This window comes from Erythrolamprus reginae, chromosome 7, assembly GCF_031021105.1.
Source record: "Erythrolamprus reginae isolate rEryReg1 chromosome 7, rEryReg1.hap1, whole genome shotgun sequence".
Classification (NCBI taxonomy): domain Eukaryota; kingdom Metazoa; phylum Chordata; class Lepidosauria; order Squamata; family Dipsadidae; genus Erythrolamprus; species Erythrolamprus reginae.
This window is the reverse complement of record NC_091956.1, coordinates 6,792,771-6,816,800: the sequence shown is the minus strand read 5'-3', so window position 1 is coordinate 6,816,800 and position 24,030 is coordinate 6,792,771. Positions and strand designations below refer to the sequence as shown.

General features: G+C 40.0%; 1 protein-coding gene and 1 long non-coding RNA gene across 2 annotated transcripts; both read right to left on the bottom strand.

Annotated features, from left to right (window-relative positions):
• Positions 1-2,428: 2,428 nt before the first annotated feature.
• Positions 2,429-8,909, bottom strand: LOC139169875 (uncharacterized). The gene is made up of 4 exons (XR_011559543.1): positions 8,775-8,909; positions 7,242-7,368; positions 5,062-5,138; positions 2,429-4,296 (listed from the first exon to the last, which is right to left on the bottom strand). It is a non-coding gene; the product is annotated as an uncharacterized lncRNA (long non-coding RNA).
• An 11,054-nt stretch (positions 8,910-19,963) lies between these two features.
• CXCL11 (C-X-C motif chemokine ligand 11) lies at positions 19,964-23,774 on the bottom strand. Its single transcript, XM_070756538.1, has 4 exons — positions 23,692-23,774; positions 22,391-22,517; positions 22,095-22,161; positions 19,964-20,993 (listed from the first exon to the last, which is right to left on the bottom strand). The coding sequence occupies exons 1-4, from the start codon at positions 23,753-23,755 to the stop codon at positions 20,904-20,906; spliced, it is 348 nt and encodes a 115-aa protein (XP_070612639.1). The 5' UTR covers positions 23,756-23,774; the 3' UTR covers positions 19,964-20,903.
• Between the last annotated feature and the right edge of the window lie 256 nt (positions 23,775-24,030).

The window sequence follows — 24,030 nt, the reverse complement described above, 5'->3', positions numbered from 1 at the left end:
TAGAGTCTGTCAGGAGTTGGCCGGCCTATAAATTTAATAAAACTTAGTTTTGAGACCCCTGATATAGAAAACGAATGCTTGTACAGACTCTCCATCAATATCAGCCGCTCTGAGTCCGTTTTGGAATGAGTGGCATATAAATACAATCAATCAATCAATCAATCTAATCAATCAATAAAATGTGTTAGAATGATATGGTATAGTATTAGGATACTGAGATCATCCAAGGGCATGGGGTGAGGTATCATCAGTATGCAGATGATACCCAACTGTACATCTCCACCCCATGTCCAGTCAACGAAGCAGTGGAAGTGGTGTGCCGGTTTGCCTGGAGGCTGTTGGGGTCTGGATGGGTGTCAACAGACTCAAATTCAACCCTGATAAGACGGAGTGGCTGTGGGTTCTGTCTCCCAAGGACAATTCCATCTGTCCGTCCATTACCCTGGGGGGGGGGAATTATTGACCCCCTCAGAGAGGGTTCGCAACTTGGGCGTCCCTCCTCGATCCACAGCTCACATTAGAGAACCACCTTTCAGCTGTGGCGAGGGGGACGTTTGCCCAGGTTCACCTGGTGCACCAATTGGACTGGGAGCTCACAGTCACTCATGCCCTCATCACCTCGGGATTCAACTACTGTAATGCTCTCTACATGGGGCTACCTTTGAAAAGTGTTCAGAAACCTTCAAATTGTGCAGAATGCAGCTGCGATAGCAATCATGGGCTTCTCCAGGTATGCCCATGTTACACCAGCACTCCCGCAGTCTGCACTGGTTGCTGGTCAATTTCCGGTCACAATTCAAAGTGTTGGTTATGACCTATAAAGCCCTTCATGCATCGGACCGGAATATCTCCGAGACCTCCTTCTGCCGCATGAATCCCAGTGACCGATTAGGTCCCACAGAGTTGGCCTTCTCCGAGTCCCGTCGACTATACAATGTCGTCTGGCGGGTCCCAAGGGAAGAGCCTTCTCTGAGGCGGCCCCGACTCTCTGGAACCAGCTCCCCCCAGAGATTAAAACTGCCCCCACCCTCCTTGCCTTCGATAAACTCCTTAAAACTCACCTCTGCCGTCAGGCGTGGGGGAATTGAGGCATTGCCCTCCCCTCTCCCCCGGGCTATACTATTTATGTATGGTATGTCTGTGTGTATGTCTGGTTTAATAATGGGGTTTTTAAATGTTTTTTAAATTTATTAGATTTGTCATGAATTGTTTAATTGTATGCTGTGAGACGCCCCGAGTCTAGGGAGAGGGGTGGCATACAAATCTAATAAATAAATAAATAATAAATTATTCTTCACAATACTTGAATGTAGTTTACCAGGGAAGTGAGATAAGGCCCAGGATTCTCCTTAATCTCACAGAATATGGAATCATAGGGCGGGAAAGTCTTCAGAGGTCTTCTAATCTAACCCCTTCCTTAAGGCAGAAGATCTTATAACATAGAAACATAGAAGATTGACGGCAGAAAAAGACTCATGGTCCGTCTAGTCTGCCCTTATACTATTTCCTGTATTTTATCTTACGATGAATATATGTTTATCCCAGGCATGTTTAATTCAGTTACTGTGGATTTACCAACCACGTCTGCTGGAAGTTTGTCCCAAGCATCTACTACTCTTTCAGTAAAATAGTATTTTCTCACATTGCTTCTGATCTTTCCCCCAACTAACTCAGATTGTGCCCCCTTGTTCTTGTGTTCACTTTCCTATTAAAAAACACTTCCCTCCTGAACCTTATTTAAACCCTTTCACATATTTCAATGTTTCGACCATGTCCCCCCTTTTCCTTCTGTCCTCCAGACTATACAGATTGAGTTCATGAAGTCTTTCCTGATAAGTTTTATGCTTAAGACCTTCCACCATTTTTGTAGCCCGTTCTTTGGACCCATTCAATTTATCAATATCTTTTTGTAGGTGAGGTCTACAGAATTGAACACAGTATTATTCCAAATGGGGTCTCACCAGCGCTCTATACAGCGGGATCACAACATCTCAGTCAAATGCTTTGTCCAGTCTACTTTTGAAAACCTCCTATGATTTACTAAGGAGATTCTCAGTGATCCAGGTCATGGTGCTTTATGAGCCTTGGTGGCACATTGGTAGAGTGTAGTATTGCAAGTTGCTTCTGCTGGCTGCTGGCTGTAGTTCGCTAATTCAAATTTCACCAGGTTAGATGTTGACTCAGCCTTCCATCCTTCCGAGGTGGTAAAATGAGCACCTAGATTGTTGGAGGCAATGTGCTGACTCCAGATTTTGGAACTCAGTTCGGAAATGAGTTTGGTAAGGAATAAAATATTACACCAATGAATATTCCAGTTGGAGTTCTGATTTCCAGAATGAGTTTGAAAAGGAAAATATTTTGCTACTCTTTTGTAAAAGGGAAATCAAAACACTGCTTTTAATAGTTGAAGAATACCATACAAGTCTGTGCTTTGTCAACTTTTATTGAATAATTTATATTTATTTAGGCAAAAAGTTATTTACTTTACACTTAATGTACATTATTTTCTTCAAAACATTAACAGGACTATGTTTACAAGGCATCCTGATATTAATTCCATTTTTCCTGAGTACATGTAACAAGTTACATTTTCAAATACAGCTGTACACAATATCTGTAACAGTTCAAAAACTGATGAAATGTATATTACATCATCTCCAATATAAACATACTTGTTTCATATATTTGAAAAAAACATTTAACGGAAGCAAATCTTTAAACTGACCGATGACAAAATAGTTTTGCCTGTGCTACATAAAACAGAAATGAGGACTGAATTCTACAGATTCATTGGAGTGATGAGACTAATTTTAAATTCCAACACAATGTGGGATGAATAATATAAATAATATTATTAACTTTTAGCAGATTGCAGGAGTTAGATATGTAGGCATATCTAAAGTCTTAAGAATATATTGTAGTGGATTCTTTGCACGTTTTTATATTTTATATAAAAATAAGACTGAGGAATTTTATTCAGTAAAGCTATATTCTCCAAGCTTAGTTTTCAATTTGCAGATATTTCATATCTGCAATGCAACCAGCTGGGATTTTTCCATTGTCAAATGTATTAATATCTGTCACATGTCATTGTATGTACCATTTACATTACATGTCATCAGTGAGCTACCCTGTTAAATGCAGTTATGGTTTGCAAGACTGGCCTGTGGTCAGGGTTGATTGTTGAGTCAGAAAGAAGAGTGATAACTATTATCTCATTCCAGCTTAATCTTTGGTTATTTCAGTGGTAAAATAAATTTGAATGTGCAACTGTCCACTCTGCAGATGTGACTCTGCGTGGCTTACTACATACATTGCAAACAATAACACAATGTCAATGAAACTATAAAGAAACAATAAGGGATTGCTGATAAAATAAAACAAAGATTATCAGTAGGTCAACAACAATGCTTAAGTTATTTAACCCACAAATTGCATGTTCTGGAATGCATCCAGGTCTTCAGGACTAGCAGTGGCCAGTATCAATCTAACCTCTAAGAGTAGAGTATTCACATTATAACATCGTTCATTGCAATTGTAACCATGAACATTTGCAATAGCCTGTCTCAGAGGATTTGCTGCCCGACAGTGCAACATTTTTTTCTTAGCTTCAAAATGTAGCTTCCAAGGGCCTCCGCTACCTAAAGTTAATTGTGTGGCTCTTTGGAACCTAATCAATGGTGATGAAAGTTTTTGGGAGAATTACTTCAATCGCTCTGGCCGCCTTAAATTGCACTACCTCTCAGACAAAACCTGGAGCTGACATACTTTGTTTGATCCTGGTTTTAGGCTCACCATTGGCTTGGTTCACGAATCATAGCTTAATTAAATACAGAGTTGGGTGGGGTTGTGCTACATATACGTTTGATAAATTAAAAAAAACACACATCCTTAGCCCAAATCAAACTTGCTGCTTGGTGTGATATGAGAAGGCAAGGACTCTCCCCAAACAGGGAACTTCAAACACTTGTTTAACCATCATTTGTTACATTTCACAAGTTGGCTAAATAGTTAAACCACCATGCTAACGAAGTCCAGCAAATTGAACGGTGCCTTAGCTTATGCATTGTGTACAAAAATATAGGGCTTTGGTGGTGGTGGTGGTGGGGAAACATACAGAGCAAAGTCCACAAACTTCCACCAACTTTCATCCTCTTTGGCTCAGGCAATTTTGTTCCTTAGGCATATGTGGGACATCCAATGGAGACCATCACCCCTTGCCTGGATGAAATTACTGAGGTCTTACAGGTCTTCTCTTCATTGATGGGCTCCTAAGGCTCTTCTGCAAAGCTAGGTCTGGTTTAAACAAAATGGAAGAAGTGAAAATAGTTTTTTTTGTTGAAAGACCATTAATTTCAGCTTAGGAAAAGTCCCTTCTGCCGCACAAATCCCAGCGACCAGTTAGGTCCCACAGAGTTGGCCTTCTCCAGGTCCTGTTGACTAAACAATGTCGGCTGGTGGGTCCCAGGAGAAGAGCCTTCTCTGTGGCGCCCCGACACTTTGGAACCAGCTCCCCCTGGAGATTAAGATTATCAATATCTTTTTGTAGGTGAGGTCTCCAGAACTGAACACAGTATTCCAAATGTGGTCTCACCATATAGCGGGATCATAATCTCCCTCTTCCTGCTTGTTATACCTTTAGCTATGCAGCCAAGCATCCTACTTGCTTTCCCTACCGCCTGACCACACTGCTCACCATTTTGTGACTGTTAGAAATCACTACCTCTAAATCCTTCTCTTCTGAAGTTTTTGCTAACACAGAACTGCCAATACAATACTCAGATTGAGGATTCCTTTTCCCCAAGTGCATTATTTTACATTTGGAAACATTAAACTGCAGTTTCCATTGCTTTGACCATTTATCTAGTAAAGCTAAATCATTTACCATATTACAGACGCCTCCAGGAATATCAACCCTATTGCACACTTTAGAGTCATCAGCAAATAGGCAAACCTTCCCTACCAAACCTTCCCCTATGTCACTCATCCATCCTGAGTTTCGATTATGCTTGCAACCTGCTCTTGGTCCTTTCAACTGTAAATAAAATTAATTGGACTTACATTGTTTATACATTTTTTGCACTTTCTTTGAAGTTGGGTCTAGGCACCGCTGGTTTCCAGAAGGTTTCAGTGTCACTCTGTAAAAGAAGAAAACAATGAAAAAAAGTCCTTATTTATTACACTTACAGGTAGTTAACAACTTACAACGCCTTCACTTAGTGATGTTCAAAGTTACAACCGGTCCTCCCTCTTGCATCCATCACAGTATTCCAACAATTACATGATCAAAATCTGGGCACCCCCGTGCGAGAATTTGCTTCGGTGCATGTGCAGAAGCAATGAAATCAGTGAAAATTGCCACATTTATTTCCAAATGTGAAAATCACATTTATTTTCACAGGGAGGGATCACAATTGTAGCCATAAATTGAGGATTACAGTGGTACCTCTACCTAAGAATGCCTCTACTTACGAATTTTCTAGATAAGAACCAGGTGTTCAAGATTTTTTTTGCCTCTTCTCAAGAACCATTTTCCACTTACAAACCCGAGCCTCCAAAACTGTAACTGTAACCCTCGAAAATGTCCAAAGATACTTCACCAGAAGAGCCCTTCATTCCTCCACTCGAAACAGAATACCCTACGAAACTAGACTTACAATCCTGGGTCTTGAAAGCTTAGAACTACGACACCTTAAACATGATCTAAGTATTGCCCACAAGATCATATGTTGCAATGTCCTGCTGTCAAAGACTACTTCAGCTTCAACCACACCAACACAAGAGCACGCAACAGATTCAAGCTTAATATTAACCGCTCCAAACTTGACTGTAAAAAATATGACTTTAGTAATCGGGTTGTTGAAGCGTGGAACTCATTACCGGAATTTGTAGTATCATCCCCTAACCCCCAACATTTCACCCTTAGACTATCCACGGTTGACCTCTCCAGATTCCTAAGAGGTCAGTAAGGGGCGTACATAAGCGCACTAGAGTGCCTTCCGTCCCCTGTCCTATAGTCTCTCCTATATCTCGTATTTCTTCTCTACTATATCCTCTATAACCTTCATTGTGTATTATTGTGTATTGGACAAAATAAATAAATAAATAAATAAATAAATAGGCAGGGAGAAGCCTCCCTGGGGCCTCTCTAGGAATCTCCTGGGAGGAAACAGGGCGGAAAAGGCGGGGAGAAGCCTCTGGGGGGCCTTTCTAGGAATCTCCTGGGAGGAAGCAGGGCCGGAAAAGGCAGGGAGAAGCCTCCCTGGGGCCTCTCTAGGAATCTCCTGGGAGGAAACAGGGTGGAAAAGGCGGGGAGAAGCCTCTGGGGGGCCTTTCTAGGAATCTCCTGGGAGGAAACAAGGCCGGAAAAGGCAGGGAGAAGCTTCCATGGGGCCTCTCTAAGAATCTCCTGGAAGGAAACAGGGCCTCCACCCTCCCTGTGGTTTTCCCAATCGCACACATTAGTTGCTTTAACATTGATTCCTATTGGAAAAATTGCTTCTTCTTACAAACCTTTCTGCTTAAGAACCTGTTCACGGAACGAATTAAGTTCATAAGTAGAGGTACCTCCGTACTGTATTCCCATCTCAAACACTGTAGTGCCTAGTTTGCTGGAGAATTCTGGGAGTTGAAGTCCCCAAGTCTTAAAGTTGTCAAGTTTTGGGACCCCGGCACGAATCCCAGTGGCCGATAAGGTCCCACAGAGTTGGCCTTCTCCGGGTCCCATCGACCAAACAGTGTCATTTGGCGGGCCTCAGGGGAAGAGCCTTCTCTGTGGCGGCCCCAGCCATCTGGAATCAACTCCCCCCAGAGATTAGAACTGCCCCCACCCTCCTTGTCTTTCGTAAATTACTCAAGACCCTCCTTTGTCGCCAGTTAGGATATTCCTTCCCCTAGGCCATTACAAGTTATGCATGGTATGTTTGTGTGTATGTTTGATTTTTATAATAAGGGTTTTTAGTTGTTTTATTAAATTGGATTGTTACATGTTGTTTTTTATCATTGTTGTTAGCCGCCCCGAGTCTGCGGAGAGGGGCGGCATACAAATCCAATAAATAATAATAATAATAATAATAATAATAATAATAATAATAATAATAATAATGGGATAAAGGCAGACAAGATAACTCCACCTTCTGTCTAGGGCAGGGATATTCTTAAATTAGAATTTTCTGTTTTGTGGGGTTTTTTTTTTCCATTTCTCCCTCTCCGCTTTGCTCTGGAGATGATTCGGTACTTACATATATTCGAGTCTGTCGCAGGAAGGGCCGGCGGGGAGGACTTCAAAGTTGACCACGTGTCTCAGCGGTATAGTTATGTCAGACATGCTTCGGCACATACATCGATTCCTCCCAAAAGTCACCATGCCTAGACATCGTGCAAAATATGTAAGAGAATGGTGATTTGCAACAGATGTTTTAAAACTTATCTACAGACAAGCGAGACAAACACAAGGGAAACCGCTCCAAACTCCATTGCGGAAAATACGACTTCAGCAACAGAGTGATCAACGCCTAGAATGCTCTACCTGACTCTGTTGTTATATCCTCAAACCCTCACAGCTTCAGCCTCAAGCTGTCTACTATGGACCTCACCCCATTCGTAAGTGGTCCGTAAAGGGGGCGTGGATAAGCCCACCAGCGTGCCTAGTGTCCCTATCCTACTGTCCCATTTATTTGTATTCATCTCCTTTATTGATGTCGATGTTCATGTTTATATACCTGCTATCTTGTACATTATTATTGTTGTTGTTGTTGTTATTATTATTATTATTATTTATTAGATGTGTATGCCACCCCTCTCCAACGATAGTTTGATATGTTTGACAAACTAATAAATAGATGATAGATAGATAGATAGATAGATAGATGAGAGATAGATAGATAGATAGATAGATAGATAGATGAGAGATAGATAAATAGATAGATAGATAGATGATAGATAGTTAGATAAATAGATAGATAGATAGACACAGACAGACAGACAGATAGGTAGGTAGGTAGGTAGGTAGATGACAGATAGATGATGATAGATAGATAGATAGATAGATAGATAGAAAGATAGATGATATAGTAGATAGATAGATAGATAGATAGATAGATGATAGATAGTTAGATAAATGGAAGATATAGATAGGTAGGTAGGTAGGTAGGTAGATGACAGATAGATGATAGATATAAAGATAGATGATAGACAGTAGATAGGTAGATAGATAGATAGGTAGGTAGGTAGGTAGGTAGATGATAGAGAGATAAATAGAAGATAGATAGATAGATAGATAGATAGATAGATAGATAGATAGATAGAAGATAGAGATAGATAGATAGATAGGTAGATAGGTAGGTTTTAGGTAGGTAGGTAGGTAGGTAGGTAGGTAGATAGATGATAGATAGATAAATAGAAGATAGAGATAGATAGATAGAAAGGTAGGTAGGTAAGTAGGTAGATGACAGATAGATGATAGATAGATAGAAACATAGATGATAGTAGATAGATAGATAGATAGGTAGGTAGGTAGGTAGGTAGGTAGGTAGATGTGATAGAGAGAGAGAGAGAGATAATAGATAGGTTGGTAGATAGATGATAGAGAGAGAGAGAGAGAGAGAGTGAGAGAGAGAGAGAGAGAGTCTCCAAGGTTAAAAGTCACCAAGGTTGAGAAACACTGCAATAGACAATATAAATGAATGCAAATTAATTTCCAGAAATAAAGGCATTTATTCACATTCTAAGATAAACAAGCTCAGCCCCAAAACATTAGGATTCTTCTTCCTTACCTTCAGTTCCCATTGCAAGCAGGAGCAGCAAAGAAAGAGAAACAGCACAGATGTTCTTCATGATGATGAACAGTTCCTGAGCGTTCATTCTCTCTCGCAGAAAATGCAGTGATTTATAGCCAGGGTATCTCTCCCTCCTGAAAGCTGATTGGTCATTTTAATTGCATCAGGGAAAGTCCCTGCTGAAACGCAAATACCAGGAAAAAGTTTCTGTTTTATGAAAGGGAAAGCTTTCACTTTCAATTCCTGTTTAGCATCTTGAAACTATTTCTTCTTTGTATTGGCTGACATTTACAAACCTTGAATTAAAATGTCCTTGACATATAACAGTGATGGCGAACCTATGGCACGGATGCCACAGGTGGCACACAGAGCCATATCTGCTGGCACACGAGCTGTTGCCCTAGCTCAGCTCCAATGTGCATGTGTGTGCCAGCCAGCTGATTTTTGGCTCGCACAGAGGCTTTGCAAGGGCATTTTTTAGAAACATAGAAACATAGAAGATTGATGGCAGAAAAAGACCTCCTGGTCCATCTAGTCTGCCCTTTTACTATTTTCCTGTATTTTATAGAAACATAGAAGTCTGACGGCAGAAAAAGACCCCATGGTCCATCTAGTCTGCCCTTATACTATTTTCTGTATTTTATCTTAGGATGGATAGATGTTTATCCCAGGCATGTTTAAATTCAGTTACTGTGGATTTATCTACCACGTCTGCTGGAAGTTTGTTCCAAGGATCTACTACTCTTTCAGTAAAATAATATTTTCTCATGTTGCTTTTGATCTTTCCCCCAACTAACCTCAGATTGTGTCCCCTTGTTCTTGTGTTCACTTTCCTTATCTTAGGATGAATCTATGTTTATCCCAGGCATGTTTAAATTCAGTGACTGTGGATTTACCAACCATGTCTGCTGGAAGTTTGTTCCAAGCATCTACTGCTTAAAATAATATTTTCCCACGTTACTTCTAATCTTTCCCCCAACTAACCTCAGATTGTGTCCCCTTGTTCTTGGGTTCACTTTCCTATTAAAAACACTTCTCTCCTGAATCTTATGTAACCCTTTAACGTATTTAACTGTTTCAATCATACCCCCAAAAAGCAATTGTGAATTTTATGAGGAAGTCATCTGGCTATTTTAAAATATAACCAGGAAGACATACTTTTTAGAAATCTGTATACAATGTATAAAATTTACTTGCAGATGACAATCCTAAGATTACAGTGGAAACAGCCAAATTTTAACTATGGCTATGGAAAAAAAAGCTTTTAATAATGAATCAATGAGTGGAGTTTTAAGTCTATTCTGTAATATTATTCTGTTATATTTTCCTTCTTAAATGTTTTAGTTGTTAAACTTTTTCATAGAAACATAGAAACATAGAAGTCTGATGGCAGAAAAAGACCTCATGGTCCATCTAGTCTGCCCTTATACTATTTTCTGTAATCTATTTTAGGATGGATATATGTTTATCCCAAGCATTTTAAAATTCAGTCACTGTGAATTTATCCACCACCTCTGCTGGAAGTTTGTTCCAAGCATCTACTTAAAATAATATTTTCTCACGTTGCTTCTGATCTTTCCCCCAACAAACCTCAGATTGTGTCCCCTTGTTCTTGGGTTCACTTTCCTATTAAAAACACTTCCCTCCTGGACCTTATTGAACCCTTTCACATATTTAAATGTTTTGATCATGTCCCCCCCTTTTCCTTCTGTCCTCCAGACTCTACAGATTGAGTTCATGAAGTCTTTCCTGATCAGTTTTATGCTTAAGACCTTCCACCGTTTTTGTAGCCCGTCTTTGGACCCGTTCAATTTTGTCAATATCTTTTTGAAGGTGAGGTCTCCAGAACTGAACACAGAATTCCAAATGTGGTCTTTTTTTGCTTCCAGAGAGCCCCCAGGGGGATTGGGGAAGGTGGTTTTACCCTCCCCCATCTCCAGTGAAGCCTTTGGCGCCTGAGTAGGGTGAAACATGAGCCTACTGGACCTGCCAGAAATTGAGAAACAGGCCATTTTCAGCCTGCAGAGGTCCTCCTGGGGGCAAGGGAAGCTGTTTTCGCCCTCCCCAGGCATTGAATTATGGGTGTGGGCAGTCTATAGTGTGCGCCCACGTTCTTTCGGCACCCGAGGAACAAAAGGTTCACCACCACTGACTTATAACAATTAAGTAAGCAGCTGTGCGAAGTTACAACGGCAGTGAAAAAAGCGACTTACGACCATTTTTCACACTTACGATCAGTGAAGGGCTCTCGTCTTTGGCACTACCGGTGCGTCCTCGTGGGTGTATGTGCCACCACCCTTGGTGGTACGAGAGTTCACTTCTGCACATGCACATCAAATAAAATCTTGTATGACGACGCGCTCACGAGAGAGATTTTGGCGATTTTCGCCGATATCTTTGCTTCCGCATGAAAGCAGAACATAAAAGAGTTTAGCTTTTGTTTCTGTAGGACAATTGGGATGGAATTCAAGCAGGGATGGGCTACTAACTGGAACAGCAAGAATGTTGTTCCGTTTGTTGTGGTTAACTTGGCCCAGCTCCTGCCCCAAGGACTGTGGATGTGGGGGAGACATCCACATGCTGCAGGCCTGTTTTGCCCCCGGTGGAATCTGATGATGAAGGCTCCTCTGCCCAAGAAGACATAAGTGACAGGGAGGAGGAGAGTGGGGAAGACAGCACAGAAGGAGATCAATTATCTAGCTCCTCCTTGGATTCGGAACAAGAGTGAATGATACAGCCACGCATGAGGAGAGCGATGCATAGGCAACAACAACTGAGAGATTATTATCAAACAAAATGAGGCCACCTGTGGTTGGGTGGGGCTGTGGTCATTAGTGAGGCTGCTATAAATAGCAGCCTGTGGGTTTGGCCATTGTGGAGGATTATCTGATCGTTGTGTTTCGTGACTGCTTTACTGACTTTGACCTTTTGTGTGCTGATTTTCCCCCGCTCTGAAACTAAACCAGAGCAAAGTGTGTTTCACTTTGTGAAAGAAGAAGGACTGTGAATTGCCTCACAGCTGCAAGCTAAGTATCACAGAACTGATAAGGGACTTGTACCAATTACCAGTTTGTTTGGAGACGAGTGCTCTTTGCTATACCAAAAGAGGGCTTAGTTTAAGTGAATTTTCATTATAAAGAACATTATTTTGAATTTTCAAAGGTGTGTGTGTGTGTGTCTGAAATTCGTACCTGTGAATTTTTGGGAGGAGTCTACCAGAGAGCCCGACAGAACATTAACTAATTAAATTGTGTTAAATTGACTCTCTCAACCCTTCCAGATTTGATAAAACCTGTCCTGTCATTGCCAAATTATTGTTAATAACAGGATCATTAAGTATCTTCTTCAATGGGGAGTACCAGTAATAATGGTGAATAATAATCTAAAGGTTGTTAAGGGAATGGGAAATTGTAATTTAGGGGTTTAAAGTGTTAGGGGATGTCCGGCGATACTGTTCATAGCCAAAAATAGTCTAATTACTTCCGTATCTCTACTTCATGGAAATTTGACTTTCGCTGGCGGTCTTGGAACGCATCCCCCGCAAAAGTCAAGGGAACACTGTAATGACAATTGCTGACGTTTTTGTTTTTCTTAGAATGTGTTGCAACCTTAAGAGGCTGTTACAATTGTCTCCTTTTGAAGATAACTCCGGTCTCTTTAAACTCAGCAAAATTCATGGGGTAGATAAAAATGTAACACTATGTTCCACTTTTATTGCTTAATTTTAGCTTATCAAGAGGGGCTTTTTAAAATATAATAATGGCATAATAATAAGTAATGAATTTAAATGTTTGTATTTATTTGTTTTTTAAATTGACAAAGTATATAAATTTTATATAGATAAGTTTAGAAATAAGGGTTTTTAGTTTGTTTTGAGATTTTTACTAGAGGGAAGAAGGCACTATGGCAGTGTTTTTCAACCAGTGTGCCGTGAGACATGGTCAGGTGTGCCGCAAAGCTCAGAGAGAGAAAGAAAACAAGAGAGAGAGAGAGAAAGAAAGCAAGAGAGAGAGAGAAAGAAAGAAAGACAAAAAGAAAACAAGAGAGAGAGAAAGAAAGAAAGAAAGAGAGAAAGAAAGAAAGACAGAGAGAAAGCAAGACAGAGAAAGAAAGAAAGCAAGAGAGAGAAAGAGAACAGGAGAGAGAAAGAAAGCAAGGGAGAGAGCAAGAGATAGAGAGAAAGAAAGAAAGAGATAGAGAAAGAGAGGGAGGGAAGGTGGGAGAGAGAAAGACAGAGGGAGGGAGGGTGAAAGAGAGCAAAAAAGAGGAAGGAAGGAAGAGAGAGAGAGAAAGAGGGATGGAGAGTGAGAGAAAAAAGAAGGGAGAGACAGAAGGAGGGAGAGAGAAATAGAGCGAAAGGGAGGAAGAGAGAAAAGATTTTTGTCCAAACTTTTTTTTAGCCTCCCCCCCCCCCCAATGTGCCCCAGGGTTTTGAAAATGTAAAAAATGTGCCTTGGCTCAAAAAAGGTTGAAAATCACTGCACTATGGTTATGAAATTAAGAGTCTATGGAGAGGGGCGGCATACAAATCTAATTAATAACTTTTAGCCTCCAGCCCCCTAATCATCTTAACTGCACTATTTTCAGAGTCTCCACTTCTTTTTTGTAATTGACATTTAGGAAAGTAATCTAATTAATTCTGGCCATTTCATTTTGAATTTTTTTTTGAATAGACAGACTGTCAATCTAGTTTGTACATTTCTTTCTGTTCTCTTTGCTGATGACTCACCACCATCCTGAAACCAAAACTGAATTTGCCTTGTAGGGCAAATCTCTGTTTTCCAGGAAAAGGAAGGAATCTGATGGCCCACACACATTAAGGGGAAGACCAGATATTCTCTGTAAAACCATCGGTAGATTCTGATTGTTATTTCTTTTTAAAAACCCAGAAATTCAAGGGAACTGGAGGCAACTGAGTCCATTTTACTTCCTTTTTAAAAATATAAAATATAACCTTTATTGACAATAAATGGGGAAGGGGTACATAAAATAAAGAAACTACAAATATAGATACAAATGTATAAGAACTTTGAATATACAGTTGTAGTTTACATTACACATTTAAGAAGGAGAAGGAGACAAAGAAAGAAAAAGAAGAAAAAAGGGGGGAAAGAAGAAAATAAAAAGAAAAGCAAATTTGTGTCTATAAATCTGTATAAAGTTGAGTTTATTGTCAACCTGTCTGTTGACTATATTAATCTACAACTTTTAGCTTCTTTACTATCAGTGTTCTAAATGTTTATGCAATTTTCATCGCGAATTTGGATTAATTTTCGCGTTGGTTTCTTTGATTTTTTAAAAATCTTTTTTCCCCAATAGGATTCAATATGTTATGAGTATTGCATTTTAGTCATTGTTACCTGTTTATCTTTCTGTTTTTGTGAATTTATGGAGTGATTGTACTAAATAAGACTTCTGAAATTTATGTTGAGTCTGTTTTACTTCAGTTACCGCCAAGTAAACTCAGTTACTTGGAGGTAATTGAGTCTAGGGCGGCCTAGAAATCCAAATGAATGAATGAACGAATAAATGAATGAACGAATGAACGAATGAATGAATGAACAAACGAATAAACGAATGAACGAATGGACGAATTAACAAATTAATGAATTTCAAGCTTGGAGGACATGACTTTGTAGACGAGCCTCATTTTGTCAAGGATCTGGGAGTACTCATACCAATGACCTAAGTGCCAAAGCCCATTGTAACAACATTGCCAAAAAAGTCAGTAAGAGTTGTCAATCTATTCTTGCGTAGCTTCTTCTCTGGCAATATTACACTGCTAACCAGAACATACAAAACATTCGCTAGACCAATCCTTGAATACAGCTCACCTGTCTGGAACCTGCATTGCATTTTGGACATTAATACTGTTGTGGCTAGCTCTGGCCCAGCTCCTGCCCCAAGGACTGTGGATGTGGGGGAGACATCAACATGCTGCAAGCCTGTTTTGCACCAGGTGGAATCTGCTGATGAAGGCTCCTCTGACCAAGAAGACATGAGTGACAGGGAGGAGGAGAGTGGGGCAGACAGCTCAGAAGGAGATCAATTATCTAGCTCCTCCTTGGATTCAGAACAAGAGTTAATGATACAGCCACGCATGCGGAGAGCGATGCATAGGCAACAACAACTGAGAGATTATTATCAAAGAAAATGAGGCCACTTGTGGTTGGGTGGGGCTGTGGTCATTAGTGAGGCTGCTATAAATAGCAGCCTGTGGGTTTGGCCATTGAGGAGGATTATCTGACCATTGTGTTTCGTGCCTGCCTTGCTGCGTTTGACCTTTTGTGTGCTGATTTTCCCCCGCTTTGAAACTAAACCAGGGCAAAGTGTGTTTTACTTTGTGAAAGAAGGACTGTGAATTGCCTCACAGCTGCAAGCTAAGTATCACAGAACTGATAAGGGACTTGTATAAATTACCAGTTTGTTTGGAGAGGAGTGCTCTTTGCTATACCAAAAGAGGGCTTAGTTTAAGTGAAGTTTCCTTATAAAGAACATTGTTTTGAATTTTCAAACGTGTGTGTGTCTGAAATTTGTACCTGTGAATTTTCGGGAGGAGTCTACCAGAGAGCCCGACAGAACAAATACCGTCGAGAGAGAACCAAAATATTTCATGAGAAGAGTCCTCCACTCCTCTGTGGGAATGACATTGGCCGGTTGATGGTGGGTAGTTTGTTGAATTCCTCGCCACACCTGTCTCAGGTATTACTATAAAAATTATCCACAATTTTCCTCTTACAATCAGTCTTGGCCTTCCGAAGACCTTTGTACAGACAGGCTCTGGCAACCCTGTATTTTGTCCCATCGTCAGACCTAAAAGGCCTTGGTCCTGTCACGCAAGAGGACCTGGACTACCTTGGTCATCCAGAACTTCTGATTGATCTATACCAGAGGTAGGCAGCGAGGTAAGTTAGAACGCACCCCTGCTAATAGGTCCTCCCGTACCCCTTTTGGTGCACAGGGGGATGTAGAAAGGCTTGCTTGCCCAAAAGGGGTTCGCCCCTTTTGCTCCCTATCTAGATTTTTTTTAATCCTCTTGCAGATACCTCAGCTGCCAGATGATGTAATTTTATTTGTTTGTTTGTTTGTTTGTTTGTTCATTCGTTTGTTCGTTCGTTCGTTCATTCATTCATTCATTCATTCATTCATTTATCAGATTTGTATACCTCCCCTCTCCATAGACTCGGGGCGGCTAACAACAACAATAAAACAATATAAACAAATCCAATAATTTAAGTTAATTTAAAAACCCTAATTTAAGAAACCAATCATACCTACAGACATACCATGCATAAATTTTATAAGCCTAGGGGGAAGGGAAAGTCTCAATTCCCCCATGCCTGACGACAGAGGTGGGTTTTAAGGAGCTTACGAAAGGCAAGGAGGGTGGGGGCAACTCTGATATCCGGAGGAGTTGGTTCCAAAGGGTTGGGGGGCACCACAGAGAAGGCTCTTCCCCTGGGTCCCACCAAACGACATTGTTTAGTTGACGGGACCCGGAGAAGGCCATCTCTGTGAGACCTAACTGGTCACTGGGATTTGTGCGGCAGAAGGCGGTCCCAGAGATATTCTGGTCCGATGCCATGAAGGGCTTTATAGGTCATAACCAACACTTTGAATTGTGACCGGAAAGTGATCGGCAACCAATGCAGACTGGTGTAACATGGGCATATTTAGGAAAGCCCATGATAGCTCTCGCAGCTGCATTCTTCACGATCTGAAGTTTCCGAAAACTTTTCAAAGGTAGCCCTACGTAGAGAGCATTACAGTAGTCGAGCCTCGAGGTGATGAGAGCATGAGTGACTGTGAGCAGTGACTCCTGGTCCAAATATTTTCTGACAAAATATACTGCAAGTGAAATAACAAGAGGTATAACAAGCAGGAAGAGGGAGATTGTGATCCCGCTGTATAGAGTGCTTGGTGAGACCACATTTGGAATACTGTGTTCAGTTCTGGAGACCTCACCTACAGAAAGATATTGACAAAATTGAACAGGTCCAAAGACGGGCTACAAGAATGGTGGAAGGTCTTAAGCATAAAACATATCAGGAAAGACTTCATGGACTCAATCTGTATAGTCTGGAGGATAGAAGGGAAAGGGGGGACATGATCGAAACATTTAAATACTATACGTTAAAGGGTTAAATAAGATTCAGGAGAGAAGTGTTTTTAATAGGAAAGTGAACCCAAGAACAAGGGGGCACAATCTGAGGTTAATTGGGGGAAAGATCAGAAGCAACATGAGAAAATATTATTTGACTGAAAGAGTAGTAAATGTTTGGAACAAACTTCCAGCAGACATGGTTGGTAAATCCCCAGTAACTGAATTTAAACATGCCTGGGATAAACATAGATCCATCCTAAGATAAAATACAGGAAGTAGTAAAAGGGCAGACTAGATGGACCATGAGGTCTTTTTCTGCCGTCATTCTTCTATGTTTCTATGTAAATACAAACACACATATTTAAAATAATGTCAAATTTGTGCCTGGTGAAAAAATATGGGTTTTTAATATTTTATATTGGTTGAGAAATACAAGCACTGAAAATTTTAACAAGATCAGACACAAATCTAGATGCTAGATTTCTACAAGAGCAAAGCTTTGTTTTGTGTCAGAAGTATGTGTTGTGTCAATTAGTCAGTTTGGTAAATTTGTTGTTTGAGCATGTGACTGTTACAGCCTCAGACTGAAGCAGATAGGCTTCAATCAGGTCCTCCATTCTGGAGGGAAAATACTGACTGCTGGTTGGCTTAGACCAGGGGTAGGCAAAGTTGGCTCTTCTATGACATGTGGGCTTCAACTCCAGAATTCCTGATCTAGCACGATTGGCTCAGGGATCTGGGATTTGAAGTCCACACGTCATAGAAGAGCCAACTTTGCCTACCCCCTGGGCAATAGGGAGTTCAGAACTCCCTATTAAAGGACTGGCTGTCAGGCAGAGCCTTTTGTTGTGTTGTAATTTGTAAAATAGTTGCCAAATAAAGAACAGTTGTTTTAAAGCCACTTCTGCCTGCCCCTTTCATTCACTCTATCTAGTGGTGACAACATAAAGATTTGAGTTTATTCAGCAGTCAGGTTATTTTATTTATTTATTCATTCATTCATTCATTCATTCATTCATTCATTCATTCATTCATTCATTCATTCATTTGTCCAATACCCAAATACATAGGAACAAAAATAGACATGTAGTAATATATATAAGGGTAAAAGTGAACTTAGAGTAGAGGATATATGAAAGAAAGAGAATATATATGATAAGTGAGAGAAAGGAAAGACAATTGGACAGGGGACGAAAGGCACACCAGTGCACTTATGTCCGCCCCTTACTGGCCTCTTAGGAACCTGGAGAGGTCAATCGTGGAGAGTCTAAGGGAGAAATGTTGGGGGTTAGGGGTTGATACATTGAGTCCGTTAATGAGTCCGATAATTCGATTGTTGAAATCATATTTTTTACAGTCAAGTTTGGAGCGCTTCGTATTAAGTTTGAATCTGTTGCGTGCTCTTGTGTTGTTGCGGTTGAAGCTGAAGTAGTCATTGACCGGTAGGAAGTTGCAGCATATGATCTTGTGGGCAATACTCAAATCGTGTTTTAGGCGCCATAGTTCTAGGCTTTCTAGGCCCAGGATTGTTAGTTTATTTTCGTAGGATATTCTGTTTATAGTGGAGGAGTTAAGGGCTCTTCTGGTGAAATATCTTTGGACATTTTTCAAGGGTGTTGATGCAGTTAGTGAGAAGCACAGAACACTCCTCTCCCCAGGATATTTCCCAAATGTTCAGCCCCTCCCATTAACTAAATAAATTGTGTTAAATTGGCTCTCTCAACCCTTCCAGGCTTGATAAAATCTGTCCTGTAAAATTGCATCTCAAAACAGCCAGTAAAAATAATTGCACTGGTGTTATATTAGAACAGCTTAAACATTTGCGGGACCACCTTCTGCCGTATACCTCCTGGCGACTGATTAGGGCCCACGGGGTTGGGCTTCTAGGGATTCCATTGGCTAGACAATGTCGGTTGGCGAGGCCATGTGGGAGGGCCTTCTTTGTGGTGGCACTGGCTCTCTGGAACCAGCTCCCTCTGGAGGTCCGAACTGCTCTCAATCTACTGGCCTTCCAGAAGGCTTTTAAAACCTAGCTTTGCTGGCAGGCGTGGGGCTATTGAGTAATGGTACCATCTAGACCTGGCCAACAGGATATGAATAATTTTTATTTTTACGGGGTTTTAACTGCTTTTATATTGTTTTTAATTGTACGCTACCCAGAGTACAGAAAGAGTTGGGCAGCCTATAAAGTTAAATAATTACTAGATAGATAGATAGATAGATAGATAGATAGATAGATAGATAGATAGATAGATAGATAGATAGATAGATAAGATAGATAAGATAGATAGATTAGATTAGATAGATAGATAGATAGATTAGATTAGATAGATAGATAGATAGATAGATAGATAGATTAGATAGATTAGATTAAATTAGATTAGATAGATAGATAGATAGATAGATAGATAGATAGATAGATAGATAGATAGATAGATTAGGTAGATAGATAGATAGATAGATAGATAGATAGATAGATAAGATAGATAGATAATATAGATAGATTAGATTAGATTAGATTAGATTAGATAGATAGATAGATAGATAGATTAGATTAGATTAGATTAGATTAGATTAGATAGATAGATAGATAGATATAGATAGATATAGATAGATAGATAGATAGATAGATAGATAGATAGATAGATAGATTAGGTAGATGATAGATAGATAGATAGATAGATAGATAGATAGATAGATAGAGGGGGAGAGAGAGAGATTATAGATAGGTTGGTAGGTAGATAAATGATAGATGATAGATAGATAGGTAGGTAGGTAGATGTGATAGAGAGAGAGAGAGAGATAATAGATATGTTGGTAGATAGATGATAGATAGATAGAAGATAGATAGATAGATAGATAGATAGATAGATAGATAGATAGATTCCTTTGATGTTTTCCATATGACAGCTGCAGAGAGCAGTTTTTTAAAAAAATGCTTCTTAAAGCATTTAAATCGCATTAACAAAAAGCAACTTAAAAAACAGGGTCCTCTGTTTTATCTCCACTGCACAAAAATACACCCCCTCAATATTTTGAGAATCTACTGTAATAAAGATCAGACAAAGAATAGCAGAATGACATTTATTGAAATATGGAATAAAATATTCTCTTTCACTATAACAGATTATATACATAGGTACCCAGGCATAGAAGACTCAATGGGAGGTATGGTGGGTTATGGTGTCATGAGCTTCATTCTGCAACTAAAATTGCAATGCTACTAAAAATGATAGTAGCATTGGGCTGCAACAATACAACACACATATTTCAGGATCGGGAATAGAAGCCTATAATGATATTGACAGGTATAAACGTCACAAACATTCATTTAGTTACATTAACCATTCAAAGTTACAACGGCACTGAAAAAAAAGTGACTTATGATCAAGTTTTTACACTTACAACTGTTGGTTCCATGATTAATATTTGGATACTTGGCAGCTAACTAATATTTATGTTGGTTGCCGCTCCGAGTCTTCGGAGAGGGGCGGCATACAAATCTAATAAATAATAATAATAAAAGTAATAATAATTATCCTGGGGGTCATATGACCCTCTTTCTGCGATGGAGGAAGCCACATTCGACCCTTGTGTTACTAACTTAACAGCTACAGTGATTCACTTAAAGAACTGTGTCAAGAAAAGTCATAAAACAGAGCGAGTCCAGTGTCTTGGTTTGCGACAGAAAGGCTGAGCTCAGTTGGGGTTGTAAGTCAAGGACGATCTGCAAGCATAAAATGTTCAGGAATGGAGGATGCTTGTTTTGCATTGTCCTGCCTTGTTTGATTTGGAAGAATGAAGGTCTTGCATAGTCAGAGAGGTCAAAATCAAGACAAAAGCACAGATATTTACATTACATCATTCTTGTACTTGTTTTCATAAATTGGTACAGGATGTAGTTGGCGTTAACTTCCAAACACCAGCAGCTGCATAAGAATAATGTTGCCGGATGAGTGGTTCCCAACTTGGGCGTCATAGATTAGGGTTCCTTCCGAAGCTGATTAGATGTCTTTAGGAAATCAAGCATTTGTGAAGCAGCTTCTCCAAAACTCGTCTCGAATTCTTTTGGTTGACATTGTTATTTGTCCCAATTGCCTGTCACGGAAACACTGAAAGAAGGACACTTGGTTAGTTTTTCTCACCCACAAAAGATTACTCTGAAAGTTGATTGTCTCCTTCTGATTCTTTGTGTTCTGACTGATAGAATAACAGAGTTGGAAGGGACCTTGGAGGTCTTCTAGACCAGTGTGCCGCGAGACATGGTCAGGTGTGCCGCGAAGCTCAGAGAGAGAAAGAAAGAGAGAAAGAAAGAAAGAGAGAGAGAGAGTAAGAAAGCAAGAGAGAGAGAAAAAGAACAAGAAAAAGAAAGCAAGAGGGAGAGAGAAAGAGAGAAAGAAAGCAAGAGAGAGAGAGAGTAAGAAAGCAAGAGAGAGAGAAAAAGAACAAGAAAAAGAAAGCAAGAGAGAGAGAAAGAGAGAAAGAAAGCAAGAGAGAGAGAGAGAAAGAGAACAAGAAAAAGAAAGCAAGAGAGAGACAGAGAGAAAGAAAGAAAGCAAGAGAGAGAGTAAGAAAGCAAGAGAGAGAGAAAGAGAAAAGAAAAAGAAAGAGAGAGAGAGAGAGAAAGCAAGAGAGAGAGAGAAAGAGAGGGAGGGAGGGAAGGAGAGAGAGAGAAAGACAGCAAAAAAGAGAGGAAGGAAGGAAGAGAAAGAAAGAGGGATGGAAAGAGAGAGAAAGAAAGAGGAAGGGAGAGAAAGAGGGAGGGAGAGAGAAATAGAGTGACAGGGAGGAAGAGAGAGAGAGAGAATTTTTTTGTCCAAACTTTTATTAGCCGCCCCCCCCCCCCCACTCAATGTGCCCCAGGGTTTCGTAAATGTAAAAAATGTCCTGCAGCTCAAATAAGGTTGAAAATCACTGTTCTAGACCAACCCCCTGTTCAATCAGATAGGTATACACATAGTAAAATACATGATGAAGGTTATAGAGGAGATACTCATAGTAAAATATATCTAAGAAAGAATAGAAGAGAAGATATAGGAATAGAACATATCAATGAAAGAATAGAAGAAGAGATACAGGAATAGAAGAAAGGTATAGGAGATATAGGAGAGCAATAGGACAGGGGACAGAAGGCACTCTAGTCCACTTGTACTTATTGGTCCTTAGAAAAACACAAATTCCATTTAAGCTACACCAGAATGACAGCCGCTTACCTTTTTAATTCTTCTGCCTTGTTTCTCGTTGATGTTCACACACTGTTTTCTGTTTTCAACAGTCACACTGCATATATATAAATTAGAGACCAAATTAGACCAAGGATTGTTTGATGTTACTAACTTCAATGATTGCATGGATTCACTTAACAACTGTGGCAAAAATGGCTACAAAAGGGGAGAGGAGAGAACCATCTCAAGTAGCAATGGAAATTTTGGATCGTTTTGAGGACTACCTCCTAGACAACAACTTAACAGCTTCAACGGGAGAAGGCAGCAGGATTCAGATTACTTACACTAGTTCCTCTTGACCACATCTGCTGGTGGGCTTGTGGTGCTCGATTTTGGTCACACGGTCCCTGTTCACAAACCGCATTCCTGGTCCACTGCACAAACATTGCCCCCGGACGGAAGTGGGCAATCCTGCAAAAGATCATTTAGAAAATGTGAGTTCTTCACCCATCAGTCACAATCACCTAAGGCAGAGGTCCCCAACCTTTTGGCCACCAGGGGCCAGTTTTGTAGAGACCTCACCTACAAAAAGATATTGATCAAATTCAACGGGTCCAAAGACGGGCTACAAAAATGGTGGAAGGTCTTAAGCATAAAACTTATCAGGAAAGACTTCATGAACTCCATCTGTATAGTCTGGCAACTTGAAGATATTTGGACTTCAACTCCCAGAATTCCCCAGCCAGAAAATGCTGGCTGGGGAATTCTGGGAGTTGAAGTCCAGATCTCTTCAAGTTGTCAAGGTTGGGAAACACTGGTCTGGAGGACAGAAGGGAAAGGGGGGGGGCATGATCAAAACATTTCAATATGCTAAAGGGTTAAATAAGGTCCAGGAGGGAAGTGTTTTTAATAGGAAAGTGAACACAAGAACAAGGGGACACAATCTGAAGTTAGTTGGGGGAAAGATCAAAAGCAACATGAGAAAATATTATTTCACTGAAAGGGTAGTAGATGCTTGGAACAAACTTCCAGCAGACATGGTGGGTAAATCCACAGTCACTGAATTTAAACATGCCTGAAATAAACATATATCCATCCTAAGATAAAATACAGGAAGTAGTATAAGGGCAGACTAGATAGACCATGAGGTCTTTTTCTGCCGTCAATCTTCTATGTTTCTATGTTCCTAAGAATGGAAAGACAGAAAGAAAAGAAACCCTTAGAAACACCCTTTTCCCTTCTGTCCTATGTTTCTATATTTCTGTTTCTATAATAATAATAATAATAATAATAATAATAATAATTATTATTATTATTATTATTATTATTATTATTATTATTATAATTTAACAGGCTGTCACAAAAAAGAAGGGTATCAAACTATTCTCCAAAGCACCTCAAGGCAGGACAAGAAGCAATGGGTGGAAACTAAACAAGGAGAGAAGCAACAGCAAAAGTGTTATTCCTTTGTCTTTCTAGGTTACCAAAAGTTCACACAAAATTAAGCAAAGAAATTGCACAGGGGACGAAAGAGCAAGAAGCGGAAGAAACAGGAAAAGGGATCATGAACATCTGGATGTGAGCTTGGAAATGTCTCCTTTCTAGAACCAAAAAAAGAGAACCAGATTATTATTATTTTTTTTACCTTCCATGAGAGCCACCCAGCAAGCCAGAAGAACAAGGACGGCGAGGAAAGTCTGTTTGAGCATCTTTGCACTGAGTCTCCTTTCCTGCCTGGGATTCAGAGAGAGGAGTGGTGTTCTTCTTGGGGTGAGCAGCTAATTTATTGCCCAAAGTCACCCACGGTTAGGGAATCCCCACTTCCTACTCACTTTCACTTCCCATTTATTTACATTTTCAAAGAAACCAATTTCTAGGTCCCAACTATTGCACACCCACAGTATTCCTTTCCTAAAAATGGTGTTTGGATTTTTTAAATTCGATACTTTTCCTTGACGTGTGTAGACTAAGGTGACCAGATTTT

Bases quoted from the DNA above. Each gene is read 5' to 3' on its own strand.
- CXCL11 (XM_070756538.1), bottom strand. From the start codon at position 23,755: ATGCTCAAACAGACTTTCCTCGCCGTCCTTGTTCTTCTGGCTTGCTGG. The intron at 22,518-23,691 runs GTAAAAAAAATA...GATCTTTTGCAG, and splicing joins CTGGGTGGCTCTCATGGAAG to GATTGCCCACTTCCGTCCGG. The intron at 20,994-22,094 runs GTAAGCGGCTGT...TCCTTCTTTCAG, and splicing joins AAGGCAGAAGAATTAAAAAG to TGTTTCCGTGACAGGCAATT.